At 35.2% G+C, this 27,621-nt stretch overlaps 1 protein-coding gene across 3 annotated transcripts; it reads right to left on the bottom strand.

The window, feature by feature from the left end:
- Window positions 1-536: 536 nt before the first annotated feature.
- Window positions 537-27,621, bottom strand: HSPH1 (heat shock protein family H (Hsp110) member 1). 3 transcript variants are annotated; one of them, XM_074303537.1, is made up of 18 exons: window positions 27,068-27,621; window positions 24,447-24,504; window positions 22,870-23,010; window positions 21,630-21,752; window positions 20,530-20,629; window positions 18,020-18,153; window positions 16,821-17,065; window positions 15,633-15,861; window positions 13,508-13,614; window positions 13,108-13,241; window positions 11,427-11,635; window positions 9,754-9,885; window positions 6,067-6,204; window positions 4,830-4,955; window positions 2,836-2,943; window positions 2,617-2,736; window positions 2,147-2,308; window positions 537-1,452 (listed from the first exon to the last, which is right to left on the bottom strand). In XM_074303537.1, the coding sequence occupies exons 3-18, from the start codon at window positions 22,894-22,896 to the stop codon at window positions 1,249-1,251; spliced, it is 2,298 nt and encodes a 765-aa protein (XP_074159638.1). In that variant the 5' UTR covers window positions 22,897-23,010; window positions 24,447-24,504; window positions 27,068-27,621; the 3' UTR covers window positions 537-1,248. The 3 variants fall into 3 exon arrangements, with proteins under 3 accessions (XP_074159638.1, XP_074159636.1, XP_074159637.1); XM_074303535.1 differs by having other exon boundaries at window positions 27,074-27,604; XM_074303536.1 differs by lacking the exon at window positions 9,754-9,885 and having other exon boundaries at window positions 27,074-27,604.

Here is a 27,621-nt window from a genome sequence, read left to right as displayed (position 1 = left end):
ATTGATTCAGGAATAACTACCTCAACAATAGAATATTTAATTTTTGGATTTGTTAGTAACTGTATTATTATTTGGTATTAAGCTTGTCTTCCTCTAATATCTTCTAGAAATGTTGAATTAATTCTATGTGGAGACCCTAACGGAATAAGTGAATACTTCAAATAATGTAAATATGAAATTACTAATTTTCTATTACCAGAGAATATTTTAGCTTTTTGTTGTTGTTTGTGTGTGGAAGGGAAGGAATGGTCGAACAAATAGGTCATCTTTTCGAAATTTATCTGTTTTTATAAGTAATAGTAGTAAACATAAAACTAATGCACCCTTTCCTCACCAGGTTGCTCATTTTACACTTTACACTCAGTGTTCAGTACTTACTTACAGATGCCATCTTGAATTAAAGAAACAGGTGCTATAACTGCTACAAATTGGAAAAAAAAAAAAAAAAGAAAAGGGTACTGGGGTTTCACAAGAGGTGGTTATATCTGTCCTATAAGCTTCTAGCTGTGTTTAAAAATAACCAACAAAGCCATTGGTTTAGAAATGACACCATTATATGAACTTTATTATTAAAGCTCAATAAATGCTTCACAATACCAGTTACAACAGGATCAACATTTTCTCCATTGGTAAATCTCCACAGGACAATGTACTGTTTAGCAAGAGATAAAATTTAAGTTTTTGTTCTGCATGCTACTAATACATTTCACTATCTTTTGTTTTACCCAATGAAATTTAAATAATAACAAAGAAAAAAGTCCTACCCTATTAAGACAGTTTATTTTGGAAAGTCTTCATGAAGTCAGATTTAACCATATTTACACACATACACACCCACACACATGCGGAAATGGAGGGTAAGATGCAAGAAAACTACCTTGGCAGAAACAAATGCTTAAAGATTTTTAGTCACAACCCTCTTGAATGAGCAGTACATTTTTTTTTTTTTCCAGAAGACAAAGTCAATTTTCATCCTTACTGATGCAAATGGTTAATACTGCACAGAAGCTTAGTATGAATTCACAATTCCACAGGAATCTGAAAGTTACCAAGGCAATTTTCCCTTTTAGGATCATAATGACTACAGACTTAAGCTTTGCATTTTTTCCATATAATACACAAAAAGTTTCTAAACATTCTTAAAAAAGAAAATATAAATAAGTCTCAGTATGTCTTAGAATTACATACTACGGCAAAAATATTTTCTTCATCATTTGTTGGTAGTGACCCTGCTTAACTCCAAGTGATTTAGTCCAAATCCATATGAATAGTGCTGTTGTCACTGGGATGACAGTCTCCGTTTTGATGCAGGCCTTCAGTATTCAGGTTGTTTTTTACTTCAAAACCTTCATTCTTATCCATGTTGGGGCCATTCAATGTTTTTTCCTGCTTGGGAGATTCTACTTTTGGTTTTGGTTGTGTTACAACTGGTTCACAAATATGGGATAATTCCTGAGGCAAAAAAAGAAAAAAAAGAAAACAAAACAAAAACAATAGTAGGTAAGCTCTGCTTCATGCCTCTTTGGAAAGACCTTTCTTTTCTATTTTCTAATTTCTCATCCAATGCCAATCCTACTAAAATGGAATTTTACATATTAAACTCTTGAATAAATTTTAGTTTTGCAGACTATTTTCACCACATCATTTTTCTGTACACTATGCAAGGAAAAGAAAGCAAGAGCTTGACTGCTTTCATTAAGGAGAAAACCAGTCTGCAGTGTTACTGGTAAGAATGTAGCAAGGAATTCAAGTTTTGGAGGGCAACTGAGAACACTGAAAGGTCCTGGATTAGAATCAAAATGTGGTAGAGATGGACCTAAAACCCAGACCACCCTTTCTGGCTCCATGGCCAGCTCTTTAAACACTGCATCACACTACCTGTTATTATTTAAGACTCTGTTTATTACATTGAATACTTTCTTTCCTTTTTTTTCTAGATGTAAGTGCTAAGGAGTAAGGAGTGCTCAGGCAGAGATAAGAAGACAGAAGGGCAGGTCCTCAGAGGCTCATTTGATAAAAGAAGTCTACTTCGTTGAGAATGGAGCTCCCTTTTCATGACCAGGGAGCTCCCTCTGGGGATACATCTCACAGATGGATATGTACTTAAGGTTTAGGGTAGAGAACAGGGTTACAAAGCCACTCTCACCTCTATCTTCATTTTTATTTCACTGCCACGTACAACAGGGTCCTGATCAAGGCTTCTTTTAGCCTGAGCATTCATGACATTATTCATCCACTCCATTGTTTCATTGACAGACTTTTCAACTTTCTTCATTTCTGATTCATCGATGTGGATATATTTCTCATCCTGAATAGTGAGCAAAATTGGTTACTCTATGTAATTAAAATGCTGAAAGTACACCTGAAATAAAGGGCACAGTTAATAAAGCACATGCAGTAAATTAAAGTATTTAAAGGAACATCAATTCCTTCCCAGTATAATTGGGTTTTGGGGCAAATTCTCAAGTGTGATTGATGGAGCAGGGGGAAGACAATCAAAATCCAAAGTACCCATTTTTTCCTTTGTTCTGAGGGGAATTTTGCTAGTTATGGAAGTTTCCCCATTGGCTCATTTGCTAATGTTAGTTTCTAGGCACTAAATGCAGAGGGACTCACTTTATTCCTGTAGTCGCCTGCTATTTTTGCATAGTGTTGCAGTCTCCGTCCCAATTCTTCAAACATTCTTGGTCGTTCCTCAGCTTCTTGAAACCTAATCTTAATTGGAGTGCCTAATTTCTAAGCCAAAACAAGACATGTGACAAACATTTCATTTATTCCAAAACTTATCTAAGTTTCATAAAACAAAAGAATAGTCCCCCTGCCCAGCTATCCTACCATTAACTGGTCCAACTTGTCAACATATGCTTGTTTGGCTTGGTCCTCTCCTTCCTCATACAGCCAGTCTTCAGTCTCTGTCAAGAGTTTCAGGAAATTTTGATGATCCTAAAAAATGAAAGTTGAGTATTGAGTCTAGGCATTCTTAATTCTTAAGAAGCATAGAAGTCGGTAAGTGTAGGTCTTGTTTTATGAAGTTGACTAAGCAGTATTGAGCTCTCTCTCACACACACACACACACACACACACAACAACTTTAGAAAGGAAGAGTGGGAACTAGGATGACTGATGTTCTGCCCTAGATATATGGAATTTTTCTTCATATGAAATGAGTTAGTATAAGAGTATTAAATGAATCACCACCAAATAACAGTAAAGTATATAGTATTTATTTGTTACACGTAAATTCTTCAAGAGGATTTAGAAGAATCATGATGATGCTTCTAATTAAGAGCCTGATAACACCATAACCTTGGGCTTTCAATTTTTCACCTGAAAAATTTGAGGAATCCAAGTAATTTATAAGTAGTCCAACATTACTACACTTGGCTCAAGGGATTTTATCACTAATTTCCTACTACAAGGCAGGTTGGAAGAAGAGACTAATAATTCTTCCCAATTTATATTTGCATATTGACACCTCAAAGTATTGTTTTCATTAAGCCTCACAATAAACAGCCTTATGAAGAATGTAAGTAATAATGATTGTACTACAGTACTTTAAAACATATCAATTCTACCTATCTTTAATTTTTTATTTTCCCTTCCTGAGGCAATGTGACTTGCCCAGGATCACACAGCCAGGAAGTGTTAAGTGTTTGAGGCCAGATTTGAACTGAGGTCTTCCTAACTTCAGGATTGGTGCTCTAGCCACTACATCAACTAGCTGCCCCCACTCATCTTTAATTAAGATCCACTAAGATTCAATATCTTGATTCTTAACCAATAAGTCTATCCACTAAGTTATATCTACTTCCTCTATGCTTCCAAACTCAATAGGTACTAGTACTTAAGAGATTGTTATGTTCAACTAAAGGAAACTTAAAGTGAACTGGAACCTAGGAATAGAGCTGAAATGCCCAACATTAGTTCCAGAAACATTCCAAGTCTTCCCATGATCTGTTTTAGACCCAGGCTTCCAATTTAAAAAGAAACCAAATGAATACTTGAGATATGAGTTGCTTAATAAGCATGTTATATGTTTATTTGTAGCTATTTTTTCAAATATTATTTCTCAGCTTCTTGAAACCTATTCTTAATTGGAATGCTTAATTTCTAAACCAAATGAGCTACATGATAACCCTTTCATTTATGATGCAAAACTTATAGAAGTTTTGTAAAACTAACCAATAGGCTCTATATCTAAGTGTGCTACCATATAACTAACTGGTCTAACCCATCAACTTATCAAATGCAGATATTTCTCTACTGACATCAAGATCAATCTATTTGATTGATAGATTAATTGAACCCATGGGAGCTGATGAAGAAATCCTAGAGAAAAAAAGAGCCCAGACCAGATTTGGAGGTATGTTTACCTTAGGAGTTAAGATACAAATGATGACACAGTCAGACTGAGAAATGGCAGTCAGAAATGAGAATCATGAAAAGCTTCCTTCTGTAGTATTTCTCTTCTGAATTGAATTTGGGGACATTAAAAAAACAAAACAAAAACAAACAAAAAAACTCAAAACCCTGAATCAAAAACCAAAACCAAAAATCCCTAGAAAATTGCCAATGACAAAAAACTATAGAATTCCAGTTTGTGATTTTAGTTTCTGGCAGTCAATGGGTATCAAGTGAGATAGGACTACTTATTATCAGTACTCCTTGCCATGAGTAAACAAACAATTCTGACTGATAAGTTTCAAATATATGGGGCTTTCAGTTTCTAGTAAGTTTAAGCTACACAGTGCTTTGCAGACCAGAAAACAAAATCTGACAGCCAAAAGACTATACCATCAGACATTTAATTGTTTAGACAATTACCTTACCTGTTCACATATGAACTTTTCATAGGGCCCAGATAGCTTATCCCTGAATTCATAGACATATTCTTCTACAGCATTTTTGGCATCATTCCTTTCTTTCTCAAGCTTGTCTTGCATGATCATCTTGCCCTGCAAAAAGAAATAAAATTTCTCAGATTTTCTGCTTATTAAACCTTGCTAAAAAGAGCCCAAATAGACTTACATTTTTAAAACTGACTGCATAATTATAAGTATCTAATATACTTCTGGTTTATGCCAGCCAACATACTTTGTTCTTCGGTTAGAAAAAACTATATAGGTGAATAACTTAATGACATTTCAAAACCATAGCAGTAGCTATCCTTCTTAATTAAGACAGCTATAAATAAACTTAATTCATGACCATGAAGAAAATAAGTACAACTATTTAATAACAAGACTTGTTATTCTACTTAAACAGTGACCTTCTCATCATCTTCAATAAACACTGTTGCAGCAAGAAGAAACACTAAATCTTCAAAAACTCTTATTTTAAACTATTGTAGTTTGATTTGAGATAAGACTTCAAAACCTGTAGCCATTCCAGCAGTCTCTTAGCATAAAATTTAATAATTAACTATCATGTTTGTCAAAATATCATCCACACCAGAGAAGGACTTTGTCATTTACTTTTCATACATGACTTCCAGCAAATCAACCTGTATCCCTTTGCAAGGAAGGGATTAAGCTTTCTCAGGTTCTTTGCTGATCAATTTGAGTCTAACGACACAATATTTTAAAAGACAAAGTTAGTAAAGTGCTTGACATACATTCTCATAACTCTGATGTAGGTATAACAGATTATTATCTTTATTTTGTTGACGAGAACACTGAAACTTAAGTTGAATGAGTCCAAAACCTAGCAATCTGAAACAAGGTTATCGTTAAAGTTTTTTTTTTTCTTTAAAGCCTCATCAAATGTGAGCAATACTTATCCATGCACAAGCAGTTCATATCAAATATATGCTTTAAGAAATTCTATCAAATATAAGAAAGTTTAATTGTGGATACTAGAAAATTTCATTAACATAGTAAGTACTGTTTTAGTTTAAGGGTCTGTTTGACTCACAATTGTGAGTCAAACAGACTAGTATTTACATATTTTGCTTGTATTGTTCAAATTAAAATAAACTTATTTGAATACACACACATGAAATCAAATAAATACATTAGCCATAATTAGATCTGTATAAAAAAAAAAAAAAAAAATTAAGACACTTACTTCTGTCTCAATATACATATTGAGAAGGTCTTTCCCCAACTGCCAGACCAAATTTGCTTCAATAGGAAGCTCAACATTCACCACCTTTATTTTAGGTTTTTTAGCTTCTGGAGGTTGATCTACTTTCTTTTCATTTGCCTTCAAGAGAGAAAATAATTCTTAAGTATTCCTTTAAAAAAATAATTCACAGACACATTTATAGAAATGAAATGGGACTCATCACTAACTGAGAAACCATCTCCAGCTTTAGTAAGGGTCATAATCATAGTCAGAGATAGGATAGTGTCTTATTGTTGAACTTTTGTACAACTACTAACAATCATGTATTCTAATGACTAACATACCTCATATTCAGAATTTTTCGTGTATCTACTTAAAATCTCTCCTACGATGCTTATGCTATCCTCCCAGAATTATGCCTCAGGCCCCTTATTTCTCCATCTTTGTGGCTCTTCTGTGATCTCTTCAAATTCTTAACATCCTTAGTTTAAGAAGAATGTGATAGTATTTCAAATGAAAATTTAATCAGAACTACTTACAATTATTACTTCTATATCCCAGCTAAAATTAGCTTATGTACAAAACTATGAAAGATCAGATCTGGATAATAACTAATGTGACTTTCTGGAATTTTGCCCTAAGGAAATAAATACTTAATGGAGATTTGAATATTTCTCATTTCAGCTACTTTGGCCTCCCCTCCTCTTCACAATTTAGCCAGCTTTGCAGTGACGAAAAGGTCATAAAATGGTCTGACTCAGTAGCTACCAAATTTGTTTTGTAAATAGATAGTTCAACCTAGAGTCAAAAATCCCTCTTCTACTTGTTTGCTGTCTATGCTTCTCCCCCACTACTAATTTAAGGGTATATATTTCCACATCCTGCAAGCAAGAGAACAATTTACAAAAATTCTGGCTCACCAACTAAATGCAAGGCAAGCTGATCAGGTAACAAATATGATACTCAAAGTAAGAGTAGAGTAGCTGGACCATAAGATATCATGGGATATGATGCAAAGGATATTAAGGAAATTTATAGATTAAAAGTACAGGATAAGATGGAAATTCATAGATCATCTGAGACAAGCCTGGTTAAGTTACAGAAGGGACTAAAGCCCAAAAAGTTGGGGACCAAAGAAAATTCACAAAGCTTATTAGCTAAGTTGGTTCTTAAACTGACCAAAATTATTTCTACTAAAAACTTCACTTCCTTTTGAAGCACTAGAAAATTTCAATAGCAAGTATTAGTATTTCTACTTAATGAACAGCTTATGAATGCTATAGCTTCTTCCAAGCAAAGAAGCAAATATGGCTAATGTAAAAACAGTCACCCTTTACTGACATCTGAGTTATTACAAGGATGCACAAGAGTGAATAAAGAACAAACTATTTCCCTGAGAGATTAAATTGTCTAATGGCTACCATGAACTGCAAAATGTTATCTAAATAAAGACGAGATATAGATGCTGACAAGAAACTATGTTTTGGCATTCCACTTGGACCAGGCAATCAACATCTCCCAAAAAGAATGTTATCTACAATTTGACCAGCCAGATAGCCATCATTAATACTGGTACTGTTTAGCTGTTGCTACCACTATTAATTACAGGAGAGAGAAGGAAGGTTAAACTGTTATTGAAAGGAGCAATGTTCTCCTGACATACAAAAAAAAAAAAAAAAAAAAAAACGACAATAAGAACATTTAAAGAAAACTAAAACTAAAAAAAAAAAAAAAAAAAAATGTGATCAGTGAGTGAAAGGTCAAGTCAGAGGAGTGACACAAAGATTAAGAAAAGAATGATTATTTCTACCCACAGCTCTAAAGATGGCATGAGGAATTATCTACATTTTTAATACCTCAAGTAGTATAAAGGATCATTTCAGGATCCTTTTTAAGAGTAGATGAAACACTGCTTCTGCTGTTTGGGATTAAACTGTCAAGAACAGGTATGACAAACCAACTTGAGGGAACTACTGCTACATAATGGAAAAAAAAAAAAATTGACAAAGTTACTGGATCTGACGGCACTACATTAAAGTAAGTTAGACTGAAAGGGCAAAGGTAATGCTTACATGTCTGCATATTTTAAGAGATTTAAAGATTTAAATGACATTTAAAGAGCAATAGTTTTAAGGTTTAAAAGAATCCATTTTGTACCTTAATAAGGAAAGAATGGCTAATATTTTATTATCATATAGGATATGAAAATTTGCTATTAGATAATTTCTAGAAGTGTGGCATAACATGTAGCAATCAATGAAAACTTGTGATAAGTATAGATATTGTCATCCCTTATCTAGCAGAATGGAGAAAGAAAAGCTATATAACGAGACGTAGCTCAATGTTTCCATATAGCTGTTTTTGATGCTTATCAATAGCCTGAAGAATTGAGAAAACTCCATAAACTTTGTTTACAAAAATAATGTCCCTGAAGCATATAAAGATGACTTTAATCATAACCTATAAGAGTGCCTCCAAGAACTTCATCAGAAAAACAAAATTGAAAACTATAAATGATTTTTACTACTATCAAAAAGCATATGGAAACAAGATCAAGACCACTACAAGGACCTCTCAGAGATAGATTTAAAAAGGTCTATACAAAGGAATGTTAGGCCTCTATATAACATGATTGTAAAACCTAGATTTAATACAGACAACTGAATAGCTTTAATTCTATTGATCAACCTTGTTTAACTGGGGATGGGATGGAGAAGGGAAGAAACTTATAACCAAACTCCAAAACTTGATTATAAAGATAAATGGACAGCAGAGATGATGGACATCCAAGATACTGTGATATCACAAGATGAAACATGGTAAGTAATTGAAGACTTGACATTGGAATCATTTTAAGATATTAACTGAAAGAAAGCCTGAAGCAATATGGTAGAAAATATGAAACATGCACCTGGGAAATAGCAGAATGTCAGGAAATTCTATTAAAAAAATGGAGTTACTTTCTTTTTGAATAAAAATTCTGGACAAATAAAAGCAAAAAAGCCTTTTAGAGGGACAGTTATTAAAAGACAAATTTCACATGCATTCAGTGCAAAAATGACAGAGTAGGAAGTTAGTTTTTAGTTCTACTTGCACATGCAGACCATTACCAACTGAATATATCAAATATTCTATTAGAAAATATTGAGAGGTGGCTGTATAAATGCAAACAACTTCATGGTGTTGCTGCTTATTATTATACATATAAATATAAAAATCTATATTATGGGGGAGGAAAGGACTGTTTTTAAAATATTTTGCTCATTATTAGTTCTTCATAGTTTTCTCAACACAATACAAAATGACTTTAGGAGAAAATATACTAAGAATCAATCTATCTACACATTTATTTTCTGCTAAATTAAAAAGGTAAAACTTAAAGTGATCAACTAAAAAAAGATAAACACACCTCAGGGACACATGCAATACAATTATTATCTATGTCTGTTGCCATCAAGAGTTAATATTCCAAGATAATGAATTAACTAATTTTCTACTATTAAATGGCAGCAAATCAAAGATTGCTTCAATTAAAAATTTTTGAAATTAAAGCAAAACATTGGATTGACTTAAGTGTTGCTAGTTGATAAAAAGTTAACATAAAAATCCTATGTAAGAATAAATTAACCTGATAATGCTTACACGGTGTAATATTGTCTAATGGAATGAACTAGAAGAATCACTCACTTTGTCAGCATCAGGGATTTTGTTTTCTTCAGAGGGAAGGTCAGGTGAAGGGGGACACTGTGGAGTTTGTTGACCATCAGTTTGTACCTGGGGCTGTGTTCCAGCGTCACTGTTGTCTTGCTGGATATTTTTCTGAAATGAAAGCCCAGGCACAAAGGATGTAGAAAGCATGTGTACTTGATTTTATTAAAGCTAAAGGGCATCAAAAGTCAGTACACTCAATCTGCTATACTGTAGGGGAAAAAAAGATGTCTGATCAAAGCAAGCTGAATACATATTTGAAACTGAGAAATTTCTAACCTGTAAAAAAAGTTGGTTGAAATTAACATAGCTGTTTTAAAAATTAGCAATGTGATGATGACAACCACCAAGTGTTAACAACATTATTTCAGAATCATACACAATTCTCCAAAATTCATAATGCCATGCTCTCAAAAGTGACAGCCCTTATTCTATGCTCTGGTCTCTGGTGTGGCTCTCATTGCTAATATTCAGAGTATATACAGCCAACTCTCAATTACATGGAGAGAATGCCTTCATCCTTGAAGTCTATAAATTATGCAGAGTCCTTTATTTTTCAACGTGGCCGTGAACACTCCACAAGGGTTACAAAAGCAGAGAGAGGCTATTTTGCTTAGTAGACAAAGCAAGGAAATGTCACTAAAAGTTTAGCAGGGAAGATTTTTGGACTTTTTATAGATAAAAGTCACCTTACATCACCAGATGATTGAGAGTTGGCTATAGCTTCTTTTGTTCTGAGGAAAGCTCCAAATCCTTATCTGTTAACCTACTTGTGACTCCCTTTCAATCATGTAGGCTTCAGCTAAAGCAATACATGATTCCTATCAACTTTACTAGGAGTCTAAAAGGCAGGGGAGAGCAAATTAAGGCCAAATATACCAATAGAGATGTTTAGAGCTAATGAAAGAATACCTGAAAAAAGATTGGTAAGTTTATCTCCTTTGATTGAAGCAACTGCTACTTGCCCAGTATCACTGAGAATTGATTTACGGTTTTAGTTTTGATATATGAGTTTCCCTAACCAAAATCAATTTGAAAATCCCTAATGAATATATTAATTAGTTGCTATGCTTTGGAATTTTTTCTCAACGTCATTACTGGCTATGCAGGCTATTATTCTGAGACTTATGTTACATACCCGTTCTTTGTCATTGTCATTCACAGTAAGTAATAAGTTATGCTTTTAAAAAAACTAGTGTTTAAAATCACAAAAAAAAAAAAAATTCATTCAGGAATATAAATGCCAGGGTTTTGTTTTTGTTTTTGTTTTTTTTCCATGCAGGGTGGTAGGGTAGAAAATCAGCTTTAATATTTATTAGACAATCAAATAGCTTTTTCTACATAGGTGAGGTAAGCAAAACAACATTCAATAAACACTAAATTATTTCAACCTGTGTCTAGCAGCATATGAAATTAACAAGATCTGGAATAATATTTAAATTAAAAACTCTCCATTGCTTTAGGTAATGGTTTAAAGATAAAAGACTAAGTAATAACTGTAAAATTATTATTTATTGCTACTTCTACTAAACTTTTATAGATTAGAATAAATTTTATTTTTAACTCCCTCCAACCCCATAAAGTGGGTCATATCACTGCAAATACTTCCTATACACCCCCCTCCCCCCCAATACCCATGTCCTCAAACTTACATCAACATCTGCATTTTCAGGTGGAGGTCGATTCTGATGCTCCGTATCTGTTTCAATGGAGGAACCTTCATTTTCTTCTGTTGGAATTTTCTCTACCATTGATGCAGTAGATATTGTAAAAATGCCATGTGTGTTGACACGTACTTTAACTTTAACTTTAGACTTCTCTCCATCTCTCTGAGCTGAAACATTTTGTACTACAAAGCGGCCTAAAACAGAGGAATACATTTGGAAGATTGACAAAGACTTGCAGTACTGATGTCACAAAAACTTTAGAAAGAGAAAACAGATACACACCAAATCTAACAGGCTACTCTTCTCCCCTGGCCTTCCATTACACTAGTGTTACATTTTTTTCCAGGCTTACTTGACACATCCTCTTCTTTTGGGAAAAAAAAAAAAAAAAAAAAAAAAAAAAAAAGCCTTCTTGAACTACTCTAGTAATTCAATTCCTACTCTCTTAAGTTATGCAGCACCTGCAAGTTGTATCAAACATTCTACAGCCTGGAATACACACTAATTACATTCTTTAAGGCTTTTTTGAATTGGTTGACCTATACTCATATCTTAAGTGGCTCCTAACTTCAAGGTCAATAATTTCTCTGTACTTCTTCCTAACCAGGGCAATAAAATAATTATATGAGTTAACATTGATATTGCACCTACTATGTGTTAATAGCTTTATAAACATCATCTCCTTTGATCTACCCAACAACTTTGGGAGGTAGGTGCTATGAATGTCCCCAATTTAGATAAGGGAACTGAGGCAAACAGAGGCTAAGTTCAGGATTACATAGCTAGTAAAGTGTCTCTTAGAAAGTAAGACTAACAAAAATTTAGATCAAATTCAGCATGTATATAATACTTTTAGGTCACTTCAAACACTACTGTAACTTCCACTACTGGATCTTTTAAAGAGTAATTTTAAATAATTATGATTAGTCAACTCTACTCCTTCCCTCTTTTTTTTTTTGATGAAAGTGTGGAAGATTTATAATTGAGAATAAAAATGTTAAAAGTAACTTTAAATTTTAATTGTCGTGGTGAACATTTCAAAGATAGCCACAAAAATAAAGTGATTACTGTTAAAAAAAACAAAACAAAAACAAAAAAAAAAAAAGATTATTATGGGTTTGGGATGTATATGACATCCCAAAAGTTTGGGGCAGGGGAGCAAATTCTATGTAAGAGTTACTTTCTTGCATCACCAGTCAGTTTCCTCAACCATAAAATGAGGGCTCATACTAGATGATTGAGAAGGCGACTTGCATGAGACATTCTTGAATCTAGGCTCTAACACTTACTGTGTGACCAAAATCAAGTCATTCAACATTTGAGCATCACCTTACTCATCCGTAAAAATGGGCCTCTTTCCAGGGCTATTGTGAGGATGAAAAGAAAACAAAGTGTTTTGCAAATCTTGAAGAACTAAATAAATGTCACACACTAAAATGAACAGAGTAAGAACCAGTATCATAATATAAAGATGGTGCTTTGGGGGTGTTTCACCTTCTGAACTCAAAAATATTCTCTTCTGTTTAAAGAAAGTGTTATTAGTTGCAATATCCAGTGTCATGCAGTTGTTAATTACAACTCCAAGATTTTTTTTTTTTTTTTTTTTTTTGGCGGGGGGGGTGGGGGGGTTAGAGGGAGAGTCAACAGACTAGGACCTTGTACTTACCAATTTTTGCTTCTGGGTATGGAAAGCCTTCAGGATCAGAGTAAAAGGCTTCTAACTCAAAGGGACCTTTCCTATAAAAAGTGAGAACTTTGGAGAACGGAGCAGCATGATTCCTGCTGAACACTTCATGAACACTAAGATTAGAAGAGAAGACTAAGGTCATTAATAGTTCCATTTAATGCAGTAAAATAACCTTCAACTAAATCCTAATAGTTAAACTGAAAATAATGCTCCTATCTCATTGTTTCACCTAAATAAATTTAAGAATAGTAACAATTGACTCAGAGAAGTTTCTATTAGACATTATCTATGAAAATCTACTAAAGCATATTATTCCTTTTTTTCTCCTGTGTATTAAGGAAAAAAACTGTCTTTATGTGGAGAAATATCAACTACTTACCCTTCCGCATCTTCTGAGTCATTATTCCAGACTAAAGAGATTGGGAAAGGAACTGCATCTGTGACTGAAAACTCTCGTACTTTAAATGCTGGTGAGAGGATGGCACACTGAAAAAAAAAAAAAAAGAATACAAGTTATCATTGGGTTGTCGTGGTTCCTTACAGATTTCTGTCAAGTCATACTTGGTTTTAATGTTCTTTTTTGGTAATACAAAGATAGGATAGGATAGAAGAGTCTGAATGTATTTATTTATTTAGTTAAACACTCTGGTCTCCAAAGGTCTTTCCAGAATCACCCATACAAGTAAGAGAACATGTAGACTCATCTCTGAAAAGTTCTGCATATATTTAATAGTTTTAAACCACAAGACCTAGATCCTGTCCTCAACTTAAAATAGACAAAGTTTCTAAAATAAAGATATAAGAATAACATATTCTGAACACATTTAACCTACAGGGTTATATATTCAACATTCAACTCTATGCCAGAATGTTCAATAGTTTATTTTGCAAATTGGAGAAAAGGGTGACTATTAGGGTAAACATAAGCAGCTCCTAAATTCTGTAAATAAAATGAAAACTTATCTGACTTATCAGAAAGGCATTATGTATGTGTCAATAGTGCTGTAGTGAAAGAGGACAAAGTCCAGGTCTATACCTAATTGTTTTTATCATTCTAGGCAAATCATTTTACTTTTGAGAATTTTAATTTCCTCCAAGACAAAACAGGCAGTGGGGAACACAGACTAAAGGTCTGCTAACATTAGGAGAAACAGGATGGCCAAGGGAGATAATCAAATCTGCTCTGGAGAGGTTTCTAAGGGACAGAATTTAGTTTCTTTCAAAATGTTTAAGTTAGAATTTTACATACTACGAATCAGCATTTTTCTCCAAAGTTCTTGATAAACTTTAAAACAGTGACAGCTCTGCTATTATCACTTGTATTAAGCATCCCACAAAAATAATAGATTCCCTTCAAAGATGTAATTTTCTGCAACTTTTGCTTTTCAAAGATAGGATAACTCTGACTTAACAGAACAAATCCAATTAACCATTAACTTTATCACACACTAACATATGCTTAAATATTCGCATGTATGTACATTTCTAACCATTCTATTGTTCCTTATGTCGAACACTCTCTTGAAACATAAACCTCATCTTTTAAGGTTTAGTTCTGCTTCTAAGTGTTTAGTCTATCTGGTACCTAAATAAACCAGGGAAACTATTAAAATATGTATAATACTTAGCAATACCAGATCTACACACCAAAGAGCCAAAAATCAGGGAAAAGGACCATATATACAAAAAAATGTTCATAGCAGCTCTTTTTTCCCCTAATGGCAAAGAAGTGGAAATTGAGGAATTGCCCCTCAATTAGGGAACGGCTGAATAATAAGGGAATGGCTTCAGAAAAATCCTGGGAAACTTGTATAAACAGATGCAAAGTGAAAGGAGCAGAACAATTTATGTAAGAATAACACTATTATAAACAACTTTGAAACATATTTTACCTCTAGATATAGAGCTGATAAGACTTAAGAGTGCAGGTTAAAATATATATATATACTAAGTGGTTTCTGAGATCCTGAGTTGAGGAACTCAGTCTTATTTTTATCTGCCTTCCCTTGAGACTTAAAAACAACCACTGCCACAAGTAACCCAAAGAGAAATTGAGAGGAAATACATTCAAAGGCTAGGCACGTGTAAGTAAAAATAACAAAAATTTCCTATCACTCAGTCAGCAAGCATTAATTTTCAAGATGATAAGAGTCATCGGTTTGAAAGTGGAAAAAATGATAAATTATGGTTAAAGTTGGCCAAGGGAAAAGAACTGCTGTCTTGAGGCAATATGATAGCTGGGCATAGACAGCAAAGGTTAGCTCTGCTAATGTCTGAAGAATAAACAGCCCCAGGAGGTAGCAAGATTCTCCCTCAGTTTTCATGCAAAAGTTGAATGACCATTTGCTGATTATGATGTAAAAGTAATTCTCTTTCAGGGAATGATTTCTGAAGTTCAAAATTAAGTACTTAGTCTGTTATTTTTATCTGCCTTCCCTGGAGAGCTTAAAAACAACCACCATTACAACAACCCTGTTTTTAGAGACATGTCAGGCAGGGCTTACCTGCAGTGCACAACCTCTGGCCACAGCTTCATCAGCATTCAGAGTAGTGCTGATGTCTTTCCCAAAAAATTTGGCAATCTTCTCTTTCACTGCAGGGATTCTTGTAGTGCCTCCAACAATCTCTACAGCACTTATATCTTCTACTTGGAGCTGGGTTTGTTCCATTAATGAGGTAAGGGGCTTGTCTATCTTTTGCAGGAGATCAGCACATAACTCTTCAAACTGAGCTCTGGATAAGGAAAGTTTATTTTTGAAAAAACAAAACAAAAATGACCCAGTAACTCTAGTGTTTCAGGATTTAAATGTGTATACAGTGAAGTGCTTTCTAAATTTAGAAAACCTTTTAATATATAACCCAGAAACACGATTCACTATTAATTGACTTAATTCTTAAACCAGCTTTTACCACACACCTTTGTGCTAGAGGTTGGGAATATCAAGACAAAAATCAGATATCCTTGGTCACACCAGAGTTTATATGCACATATTTAAGTATAAACCATCCACTATACAAATCCAAAAAAGCCCTTCTGTTGGGAGTAGAGGAAAATCAAGAAAGGCTTAATGTAAAAATTTTTTGGTGAGAAATTCTATCAGGTGAAGATGAGAGAGAATATTCAGACATGGGTGAGGTAAGCTACAAAAGTATAAAACCAGGTGATGGTGTCACACATGAGGAAGGACAAGTTGTATCATGGAAAGAAAGAAGCAATATAGAAGACTGCAAAGACGGATTAGAGGGTAGATTGTGAAGGCCTTTAAAAGTCAAGAGAAGCTTCTATTTGTTCCTAAAGACAATGATGGATGGAGATTAGAGAAAACTTTAATAGAAGGAGTGAAATGGAATGATACTTGAGGCAGAAAGAATTACAAGGCTATTTTAACACTAACTAGTATGGTAGCTTTTTGAGTAGTAAGAAAGGAATGACGACACACTACTCATTCTTTTCAGTATCTAAGTCAGTTCATCTCAAGAACTTTTGAATAGCCAACATTTATAACTTCAAAAATAGTTAAAAAAAAAAAATCCAGTCAAAAGACTGCATTAAACATTAAAATCTAACACCCTTCAACACAGTTTGGCACTCTTCAAAATTGTTTGTTAATTTTGGCTTTAGTTCTGTATATGAAAATAACTTAGGGGAATGTCTTGATTCTCTTGAAAACGATTTCACATCAACAACTCACCTGTTCATTTTCCCAGAAATATCTATGTCATTCATAAAGCACTCAATATTCAGCGGGAGGTCCATGCTATTAGAGCTCATCAGCTTTTTCAGTTTCTCACATTCCTGATAGAGGCGTAGGAGCGCTCGAATTTTAGATTTGGCATCTAATTTGTATTTAGTTTTAATTTCTGCACAGAAGTGCTCCACCAATTTTTCATCAAAGTTTCTCCCTCCCAAGAAAGGATCAAAAGCTGTTCCTAGAACCTAATTAAAAAACAAAACAAACAAATAAAAAAAGACCCATTAATTTGTTTGGAGTCAAGTTTTTAGCTAACATTCCTACTCCCTTAGATGTCATCAAAATGCTCTTCTAAAGAAACTTAAATACTTCCCTGGATAATTTACTTCTGTAGAACATGTAGAATGGGAAAATGTTAAAAACTTTTTTAAACTAGAAAATTGTATCAACTACCATCTGTCTCAATTTCTTAGAATGAGAAACTATCAGATAGTGAAAGGAAGTTCAAGATCATCAGTGTAAGCCTTGACCTGAAAACATGAATGCTTTCTATTACATTCCCAAGAATGAATAACCCAGCTTTTGTTCTTGCAATCTCTTATGACAGGAAACACTAGTTCTCAGAAGTTGTTGGGAATAAACAGAACTGAACTCAGCCATACAGTAAGCTCTGCTCTCTGGCCTCAGTTCTGTCCTTTAGAGTCAAATCCTAACTTTAACCCTTCTCTACAGCACCCTTAAGTACTTGAGGTTTTCTTTTCTAGGCTAAATATGAGCAGGTTCTTTAAACCACGGTTCACAAGATGCTTTTCCATCCCTCCACCCCCAATAATGGCAGCCTTCCTCTGAATTCATAGTAGCCTGTCAAAACTTTCATAAAATGTCTAGAGCTAGACATTACATTCCTTCACAGACAAGATGATCATACTTGCAGGGACTCTGAATCAATAGGTAAACATGAGAGGACCTGAGTCAAAACTTTTTTTCTATATAAACAGCTTTCTGGTCACAATTCTTCTTCTTATACTTTTTTTTTTCCCCTTTTACTTGCCAGGATTTGAACCCCATCACTGGGTACAAATGAATAGAAGAAAATACTGATCCGGTTATGATCAAATATTTGTTATAGATTTGATTGCTTAGTTTCACTAAGTTACTTTAATTTGAACTTGTGACTTATCTTAAAGAAATGTAACTACCTTCACTTTACTCTTGTTGAAAGCACAGGCAGATACTTGGAAAGCTGAATGTCCCATATCAACAAAGACCACAATTCGTGGTTTTTCTTCTGAGCCTGGAAGATCTTGTTTGTAAATTCCATAATTCAAAGCAACTACAAAAAAAAAAAAAAAAAAAAAAAAAAAAAAAAAAAAAAAAAAAGAAACAAGTGGACAAAAGAATTGAAACAAGTTACACAAAACAATGTAATTTGTAATAGGATGACATGCAGAAATAATACAAAACACTAAGATGAACTAACTAAATGAAAAACGTATCCTTTTTCTAGAATAAAGGTCACTGTTTAGTTTTATTCGCTTTTGAAAATATAGCATTGTTGCAATAAATTAAATATGGAAAATCTTTGAGAAATTGCAAGAAGTTCAAATTGGAAGTGCAAGAAATACAAGGAAAAAAAATGGATGATGAGGGCTTTGAATGTCAGGATAAGTCTGGGCTTCATTTGGTGAAATAGGCTGTACTTTCTTGCATTTCTCCACCAAACCCCCCAAAACCTCATCAGGGACCCTAAAGACCCCCGTATAATCCCCTCACTTTGCAACTTGCTATTTTATTTACAACTTGTTTTCATTTGAAGGGAAGCTTCTTGAAGACAGAGGATGAGTTTCTTTTTCATATTTGCATAGCCAGCCTTTCACTACAGTAAGTACTGCATATAAGTTTAACATCTCTACAAAATGAAGCTGGTTTTTGAATAGGGAAGTAGAATAGAAGTTAGCAACAAATGAATATCAGAAAGATTAGTTTGGTAGTAGTAGGCAATTTGAGGGGACAAATACTGGAGTGGGACATGTAAACTAGGGGAAAAATTTACTGACAAGGTTTAATACTCCAGTAATGAGGACCTGACCTTGGTTATTTTAGCAGGAAAAAGAACTGTAGAAATCAGTAAGTCACTCAGGCAAACCTTTTTTAAGCACTATGTGCTATGCACTGTAGCTATAAAGAAAGGCAAAAAATAGAACTTGATTGAGATTATGAGGAACCTTGGAAAATAGTACCAAAAGTCCAGGGAAGAAAGAATATACAAAAGGAGAGGCAAAGTAAAGCAGGTGTCACTAGGTTTGACACCAGGAAAAATAAAAGTTCATTGAGATTTCTATAATAAATTGATCATGTGTACTTTGAAAGGATAGTTTCAGTAGAGTAGTTGGTAAGAAAGCCAAAACACAAAAACGATTATGGGATAAATAATGACAGAAGTGAATATAGATTACTCTTAAATATAAATAGAGTAGACTATCTAGAAGTTCATAAGAATAGTTTAACTGTAGTTAAAATGGTTAAGTAGATCAAGGCTTGAGGAAAAGTTGGTATAGAACAGTTCTCAAGGTGTGATGTGTGGATTTCTGGGGGTCTGCAAGAACATTTCACACTATTCACAAAGTCAAAGATATTTTCAAAGAAACATTAAGATAGTATTTGTCCAGTAAGAATTTCTTTCGGGGCAGCTAGGTGGCGCAGTGGATAGAGCCTTGAATTCAGGAGGAACTGAGTTCAAAAATCTGGTCTCAGACACTTAACACTTCCTAGCTGTGTGACCCTGGGCAAGTCACTTAACCCCAGCCTCAAAAAAAAAAAAAAAAAAAAAAAAAAAGTTTCTTTCTTTTCTAACTACATACCTCTATGAGGTAAATTTTCTCCAGATATTTCAAATAATAGATTATAGCAGATTAAAGGCAAAAATAGATATAAGAATCTAGCTGCCTTCTATTACTCCACTAAAAAACATTAAGAGATATGCAAAACTATATTAAAAATGCCTTTTTGGGGGGAGTTTTTTATTTTGGAAAAGTTTTTTTTCCCCCCATAAAATGATATTCATGTTAAAATATTATATTAAAAAAAAGTTATCATTATATTAGTCTTAACTTACAACATGGCAAATATTTTGTTTATAAACAAAAGCTCTTTGGGGTCCTCAGTTTTTAATACTCTGAAGGGAGAATCTGAGACAATCTAATTTGAATTCTGAAAGAAAGCCACATCAATTCCACCAGTTAGTTCTATCCAAAGTGTAGGTATTTATCCACTTAAAATCTAAGGGATAATTTAACATTTACATATTAACCAATAATTACAAAGTTTATAAAGTGGAAGGTAGGTTGTTCTTTAACCATAAATGACCAAGAGAGGCCTTAATCTATGGATGAATTTAATCCAAGAGCAGAAAAATCCTAAAAGGTTTCCTTATCTCACACTCTTTGAGGTTGTTTTTGTTGTCTGAGACAACCTGTGGCTTCACTGCTATAGGGAACCCCTAGGAAGCAAATTCCCTCTATCAGTGCAAACTGACACCTGCATGACAATTTAGAATTATCTTTTAACATAATCCAAAGTCCACAAATAAGGTCTAAAAGAGTGCATACTAATAGCAACTTTGTTTATATTTTACTGTTCTAACCTTCCTCCTTTGACAAGTATTTGAGATTTTTTTTCTAATGCCCATTCTGCACTAAAACTTTCTTACCCGCTGTCATGTCATTCATTAGTCTTAGGCAGTTTAAGCCAACAATCTGAGCAGCATCCAATACAGACCTTCTTTCTGCATCTGTGAAAAATGATGGAACCTGAAACAAGATGATTTGAAAAATTATTTTCTTTGTCAATCTTATCTAGGTTGAATGTCTTTACAATCATCCTATAAAATAAAACAGCTATTCTGTCTCTAAAGAAATTAATAGTGAAGCTAAAATGTAAGTGTGGTCCCAACTACTGGATAGTTTATATTTGGGAATTCTAGAGCAGAGTTTGTTGGTTAAGTGTCTGCCCTGATTCTGCCACCAATCTGTAGAGCCTCTGGTAATAAGGGGTCACCAATATTATCTAACTAGGGGCAAACTAGCCCATTTTGGGGGGAGAAAAAAAGGGCAGAATGAAGCATCTGTACTGATCAGCAGTGAAATTAGGCCTACAAGTGGCCAATGAATTTTCATCTTGGGCAAGAGCAAGACCCAGTCTCACACTTCCTTAAAATATCAAATCATACAAACCAGTGGCAAAATATGGGTCTATTTCACCACAACTTTTTCCAAATAATACTTTTGGGAGGTGAAGTAGCTGTCCCAAACAAATATATTATCTTGCAAACTGATGCCAGACTTTAATGGCATATTAAGTAACTAACAGGCAATTCACATAAATGGCACATTATTATTATTTTTTTAATATCATACTAAGCTGTTATGAACTGTTCCAAAATACAGACCATCAATCAATTCAAAATGTAGACATAAAGCAAATGATACTTTCCACATATCTGGAATATTCTGGTTTGCAACTGTCTAAAAGTATGTAATATCACAGAGACATGCCCAAATAACAGCTCACAAGATGATGATTTTTCAATTGTGCACACACAATTGTAGTTAATAAAATATATTTTCTATGATAGGATTTAAATTAGATTATGAGTAGTCTCCAGCATATTCTTCAGGGTAAGGAAAGAGGCAATAGCTAGAACAAGATTGGCAGATACTAAAAAAAAAAAATCTAAATTTATCACTTTAATTTGATGAGCAAAGCAGATAATTTGTTATCTTTCTGATCTACTATAATACAACTACTTACTGAAATAACGCAGTCTGACACAGGTTTTTTGAGGTTGTTCTCAGCAGTTTCCTTTAACTTGGTTAACAACATTGCAGTTATTTGTTCCACACTAAAGTAATGTTCTTCATCCATGTACATTACCTATTAGGGAAAAAGAAAGCAAAAAGGCCAAATCATTTAACTTACCTTCCATAATTAGTATATGCCCTATTGTTTTCCTTTCCTCTAAAGGTGTTAATATTGACAAGTCACAGAACATAAATTAGACATCAAGTACATTTTCAATGGTACATCCATTTTTTCCCCTTCCAAAGAACTGAATACCAATGTCCAGAAAATGTTTATTATGAACAAAAGATTCATCTGTTAGATGTTTTCTGTAGTTATAACAAAATTATCCTTAGAAATTCTTTTGTAGCTTACAATTCAAGAAAAGTTCAAATCCACCAACTACATTTATTATATACCTTACTATTAGTAAGCCAAAGTTTTTCTGCAGTTGTCAATACAAAACTGTTCAGGTTTGTAAAACAATTTTAAAATACCAGGTAGAGTTTTAATGTTTTTAATTCTTTAGATTTTAAACTCTTTAAAGTCTTAAGATTCTGTAAATTTAGAACATCTCATTTCTCACTTGAATTGTAGAATGTTTGTGAGCCTGAATCATAGGCACATTTTCCTTAAATACTTAAACTACTACAATCTACCTATTCTGTTACAAAATTATAATTCACTTATTTTAATACTTCCAACTTTCATTATATTTAAACGTTCATCTCACTTTTCTCCTAAAGGTTCAGGTACTTTTCAGAGGTATCTTACAAGTAATATAGTCATACACAATTTATTTCCAATCCTAGTTTTATGAATGAATATTAGGTTAAGCTAACACTATATAATAAAAGATAAGTTGGGGAACTGACAAATTGCTTTAAGAGTATGTATAATTTTGCATAACCTATATCAAGATTCTTGTTATCTTGGGGAAAGAGGGAGAAAATGTAGAATTTAAAATCTTACAACAATGAATGCTGCAAACTATTTTGTAACTAAAAGAAAAATTTGGAGTCCAATTCCTATAATGATGAATGTTGAAACCCATCTTTACATGTATTTGGGAAAAAAAAAAAACAACCCAAAAACCCAAAAACTATTAAAAAGGCAAGCAAAAGGCCAGCTCCTACAATCAACTAGCTTTCAGTTATGTTTTCATTGCGAATAATTTCTTTACCAGATTAAAAAAATTCAATTACATTACCTTTATTCCAACTCCTCCATTTTTCATGGGAACCAAGTCGAAACTCAGATTTTCTTTTTCTTTTTGAACAAAAGGGTCATTAAATGCTCTGCCATGAAATCTCTTGAAGTTATATACTGTATTGTTCGCATGAGTGATTTGCTGAAGGAAAAAAAAAAATGTTTAAGGTGTTTACTCTCCTTCCTTCCTACCTCCTGGGAACAATACCCTACAGTAGCAGTTAGAACAACCCTGGTGATGACATACATGTAGATCCCAGAAGATCCAAGGTCATAAAACTTCCCTGAGCAGTAAACTTGCTTATACCCATTCTTTCAATAAAAACAAATAGAATGACTGAAAATTTTTGTTATTTTTTTTTTTTATCTGAAGCAAAGTGAAAAGGAACCATAGGAATGAATTCTTTGCTGCTTTAAAACCACTAAAAACCACATTGTATTCTATAGCCTAAAATAAACTTTCAGAATGAGGGTACAGTCTAACAAGAAATTATGTATTGGTACAAAGCCATTATAAAACTATTGTTGTATTTTACAAATTCTCTAAAAAAAACCCCCAAAACCAACCACACACACACTCACACACCCATAAAACAAAATAAATTTAATAATTGTGGGGGGAGAAGATCTATAGGTATAGACATTTATACTTATATTTGTGATCAAAGATTCATTAACTTGAAAAAGCTCCTCTAATACAAATTATCACAAGGCTACATTACTTTAAATCCTGGTAACTCTTAATATAATCATCACTTAAAAAACATGCTATTCCCTTGAGTTAGTTCTGTGGGATTCCAAATCAAAGTAATGTTTTAATTAGAGGCCTTTATATCACCTCCCCCCCCCCCCCCCCCGTCCCTAATTATTTTATTGGGGCCCAGAAGCTAAATTACATAGAATTAAACATTATCAAAAATGAAACAAGAAATTCCAACTACTGGAAGATAGAAATGTTAACTACAGTAGGTACATAATATCTCATTCAATAAAATAAAAAAAACATTAAGAATTGATATAATGCCCTAGGATAGCCCCCAAATCCTTGTCCCTAGTTGAGTATGATAGTGTGAAGCCTAAGATATATAAGGCTTGATGATATTTCCTTGGCACCCCTATATGCTGATATACTCTAAGTAGGAAACTTCTGTTTCATGAAGTAGAGCAAGGTCCTCTTGTCAGGGAATGGAAACCAATCAGATCCATCTGCAACCCCAACCCCTCTATAAAACCTTGACTGGGTAGACCTAGATGTTTCTGATATCAAAGTAAGTGGGTAGATTGCACAAAGCCTCAGCTGACTTTCTCACTTTTATTCTCTTTCTTGGCATAAGGACATGATGTCCAAGGAAACATGCTTTATTGTTCTTGCTTGCTTTGACTAATTATTAGGCCTTGTGGTAAGAAGGGACCAATAAAAAGGTTTATTGCTTTCAGCATTCACTGGTATATCTCACACAACATACATTAATTATTTAAAGACAATCTTAACTTGGACAATTCTGATGAACATTTTCTATTTGCTCTTTGCAATTACTTAATAAGTGATCAGAACTATTTCTTCCCCAAAGGACATACCTGATTTTTAGCTGCAACTCCAATTGTTCTGTTTTTTGATCCAAATGATATTACTGATCTGAAAAAGAAATATATGCCACATTTAAAACTATATGAAGCAACATTCTAACAGGCACTGGGAGTAATCATCTAATTGTAACCATAGTTCCAGGAAGAGTTCCAGAAACTAGGAGCTCCACAGAGTAATGGCCATGCTTGCCAGCCTATTTTGATAATGCCTTTAACATGGTGTCAGAGCAGAAGTTAAGTTTTTGATTTAGAGAATAGAGAATTAATAGGAATTCCACAACTATGTGCTCTATAATAAGTTAATGCTGAAGGTTCCCGGTCCCCAACATATTTAGTAATATCTTTCAGTAGTAATATCAATTTATATCAATTGCCATAATATCTGTGTCATGAGAAATATTCATCTAAGTGATGTTTAAATATCTTCTAAAATATTTGACCCAGAACTCTTTTCCTCATCTCCTTTTGAATGGAAATGGGAGCAGGGATGAAGACAAGGACAATGTCCTGAAGTCATTCCCTTTCCCATTTCATATACTGTATTCCATCAGGGACTGGAGTATTAATCTTTCTCATTCTTTATCACTACTAATACTTTCATAATCTTTTTTGGCATTTATGTATAATGAAATAAGCAAGTGGTATCTCGATTACCACGGAAACTAACCTATCTACAGGATACATGATCTACATGAAAAGAGGGGAAACAGGAATAGACAGAATGGCAAGTAAGAGGCAGAAGACTAGTAGTAGAATGTTACTTAAATGGCATACCTCTATTTCTGACCTATATAGAGAATTTACCCTATCACTAAAAATAAAACCACTCACAGTAAAGAAAAAAAAAAGGGGGGGGGGAAGATTTCATTGTCTACATAATTTATATATAGGTTTAAAAAAAAAAAAAAAAAAAAGACTTCTAGACTAAATGCTTTAAGGATGGAGAAAGGCCTGAAGTAGAAGAAACTGGAAGATGAAAGTTTGGAAAAACACCTGGTTAAGTAAGGGATTTCAGAGCACTTTGGTGAAGTAGCAAGGCCTACATAGTTTCTTACTCAAGCCTGTATTAGATATTTCAATTTTAAGATTCTACCATTTTAGACCGGAAGTTAAAAAGTACTTTCACAAAAGGGTAGGAGGATTCCATTTATTTACTCATTTTACTTAAAAACAAACAAAACATAAGAGGAGACATTTAATGCAGGTAACTAAACACATTTTCAAACTCTCATTAGACATTTCTAATCTTCATTGAATTTAGGAGGATAAAAGCTAGTTTTAATTGACTAGCTAAACATTTATGATTAGCTTGGGTTGTTTTTTTGTCCCTACGCCAATCTTTAAACAAAAACTTTGGCTGGTTTAGAAGAGTACACTTTTGTCGTCTGACTCCAGTGTTGAAAGCTTCAGTCTGCTCCTCCAGTTTTCCAATACAGATCTATTAGAGGTGTGCCTTGTCCTAATAATAAGTCTCTCCAGACTTTTGCTTAGAAAACCACAGCTTTCTGGTTTTATATCTGCCTTCACAAAATGGTGGTGATACCTAAGGAACAAAAACAAGGGCTGCTTTCAGCCGTGGTTTCCTCGGGCCCCCTCAAGCAGTCCCCGTGCTCAGGGAGTCGGCTGGGACAATGTGTTGGACACAATCTCGTTAACTCGCCAATGGGGGGAGTCTTTTGCTAGCCCATCACTACAGAAGAAGCGTCCAGCATCTTCTCTCCTAAGTGTTTCAAATTTCCCGAATGGCTACAGAGAGGATTCTGGCCAAAGGCAACCATTCTGCATTGTTCCTTTGGCACTCAGAGCACGACAAGCGTGAGCAGTCCGCCCTCTCGCTCCCAAACTTTCACTGACCCGGGGGCATTCCGTGCCCCGTAATCAGCGAAGGCTACAGCCTATGGCCCCTCTCTCGGGGAAGGCCCACGGACCGGTTTGCCTACGGTCGCCCCTAGCAGCCGCCCCGCAACAGGGCGGGGACGTCGGGGAGAGAAGAGCCCCTCCCTCTCGTCCGCACCCCAGGGGGACGGCGCGCTCTGGAAGCTTCCGAGGCAGAGGAGCGAGAGCAGGCGCGGCAGGTCACGGATGCTCCGCGGTGCGGCGCTAAGATCCACGCTCCGGCTGGCAGCCGGGGCGGAGGGAAGGGGGAGGGCGGGCAGGCAGACAGGCAGCCTGGAGGCGGCTCCACCGCGCTTAGAGAGCAAAAGCCGGGTGGGGGGAAAGCGGGGGCGATCGGAGACCGATCGGAGGAAGCTCCCTGGGGGCCGGCCATAGAAACCGGGGCAGAAGCTCGGGCTTTGTTGCAGTCACATCGCCCGAAAGTTGATTTAAAAAAAAAAAAGACAACGAATTAATTATTTTTTTTCACCCAGAATCACCCCTACGCCCTAGAGTGGATATCCTGGAGATGAGCTCTCCATCCTGGCATCCCCCCATATTCTAAAGGAATCACGCCCACTCCTCCTGGCCCTAAACTTAGGAATGGGGAGATTTGGGAAGCGGAGATGTGCGTGGGGAAGGGAAAAGATCCCACACCTGACTCTCGGGCCCGTCCCCGAGCAGATTTTTCACTTGTCTCCCCTTCCCCCCACAGACGCGGCCCCTGGGGTACGCACACTTACGGGGTGCACCGGTCGCTGAACTCGTTGGCGATGGTCTCGATCCCCCCTGCCCGGGCCACTGCAATGTAGCAGCTCTGGGAGCCCACGTCCAGCCCCACTACCGACATGGCTGCAGCCGCTGTTTTCTTCTACTGCCCGCACACTGCTTCTCGCAGGGTCCGCCCGAGCGCTACTGCTGGCGCTGTTGCTGTGGCTAGTGCTGCTGTTGCTGCTGCTGCTGTCTCGCGCCTGCTCAGCGAGAAAAGGCTCTGACAGACCCGACTCCCGGTGCCGAGTGGGGTGGGGGGAGGGAGAGAGGACAGATGTGCTGGTCCGCTTTGCCTGCTGGTCTAGCTCGCCAAAAAGCACGCGCACCTGCTCCTTCCTTCACTATCGGGTTAGTACCGCAGACCCGGAATGACTGGCCGAGACAGAAAGGAAATCCTGCCTCCTGTGCTTTATGTAGCCTTCTGATGAGAACTTTCCAGAATCTGCGGCATTTACTCCCCGGCGCCTCCGCCGGCTCCCTCCCCTAAACCCTCCCCTTACCACGTGCCATTTCCGCTTCC

The sequence above is a fragment of the Sminthopsis crassicaudata genome, chromosome 3, assembly GCF_048593235.1.
Source record: "Sminthopsis crassicaudata isolate SCR6 chromosome 3, ASM4859323v1, whole genome shotgun sequence".
Classification (NCBI taxonomy): Eukaryota; Metazoa; Chordata; class Mammalia; order Dasyuromorphia; family Dasyuridae; genus Sminthopsis; species Sminthopsis crassicaudata.
The sequence above is the reverse complement of the archived record's forward strand: the minus strand, read 5'-3'. Positions and strand labels throughout refer to the sequence as shown.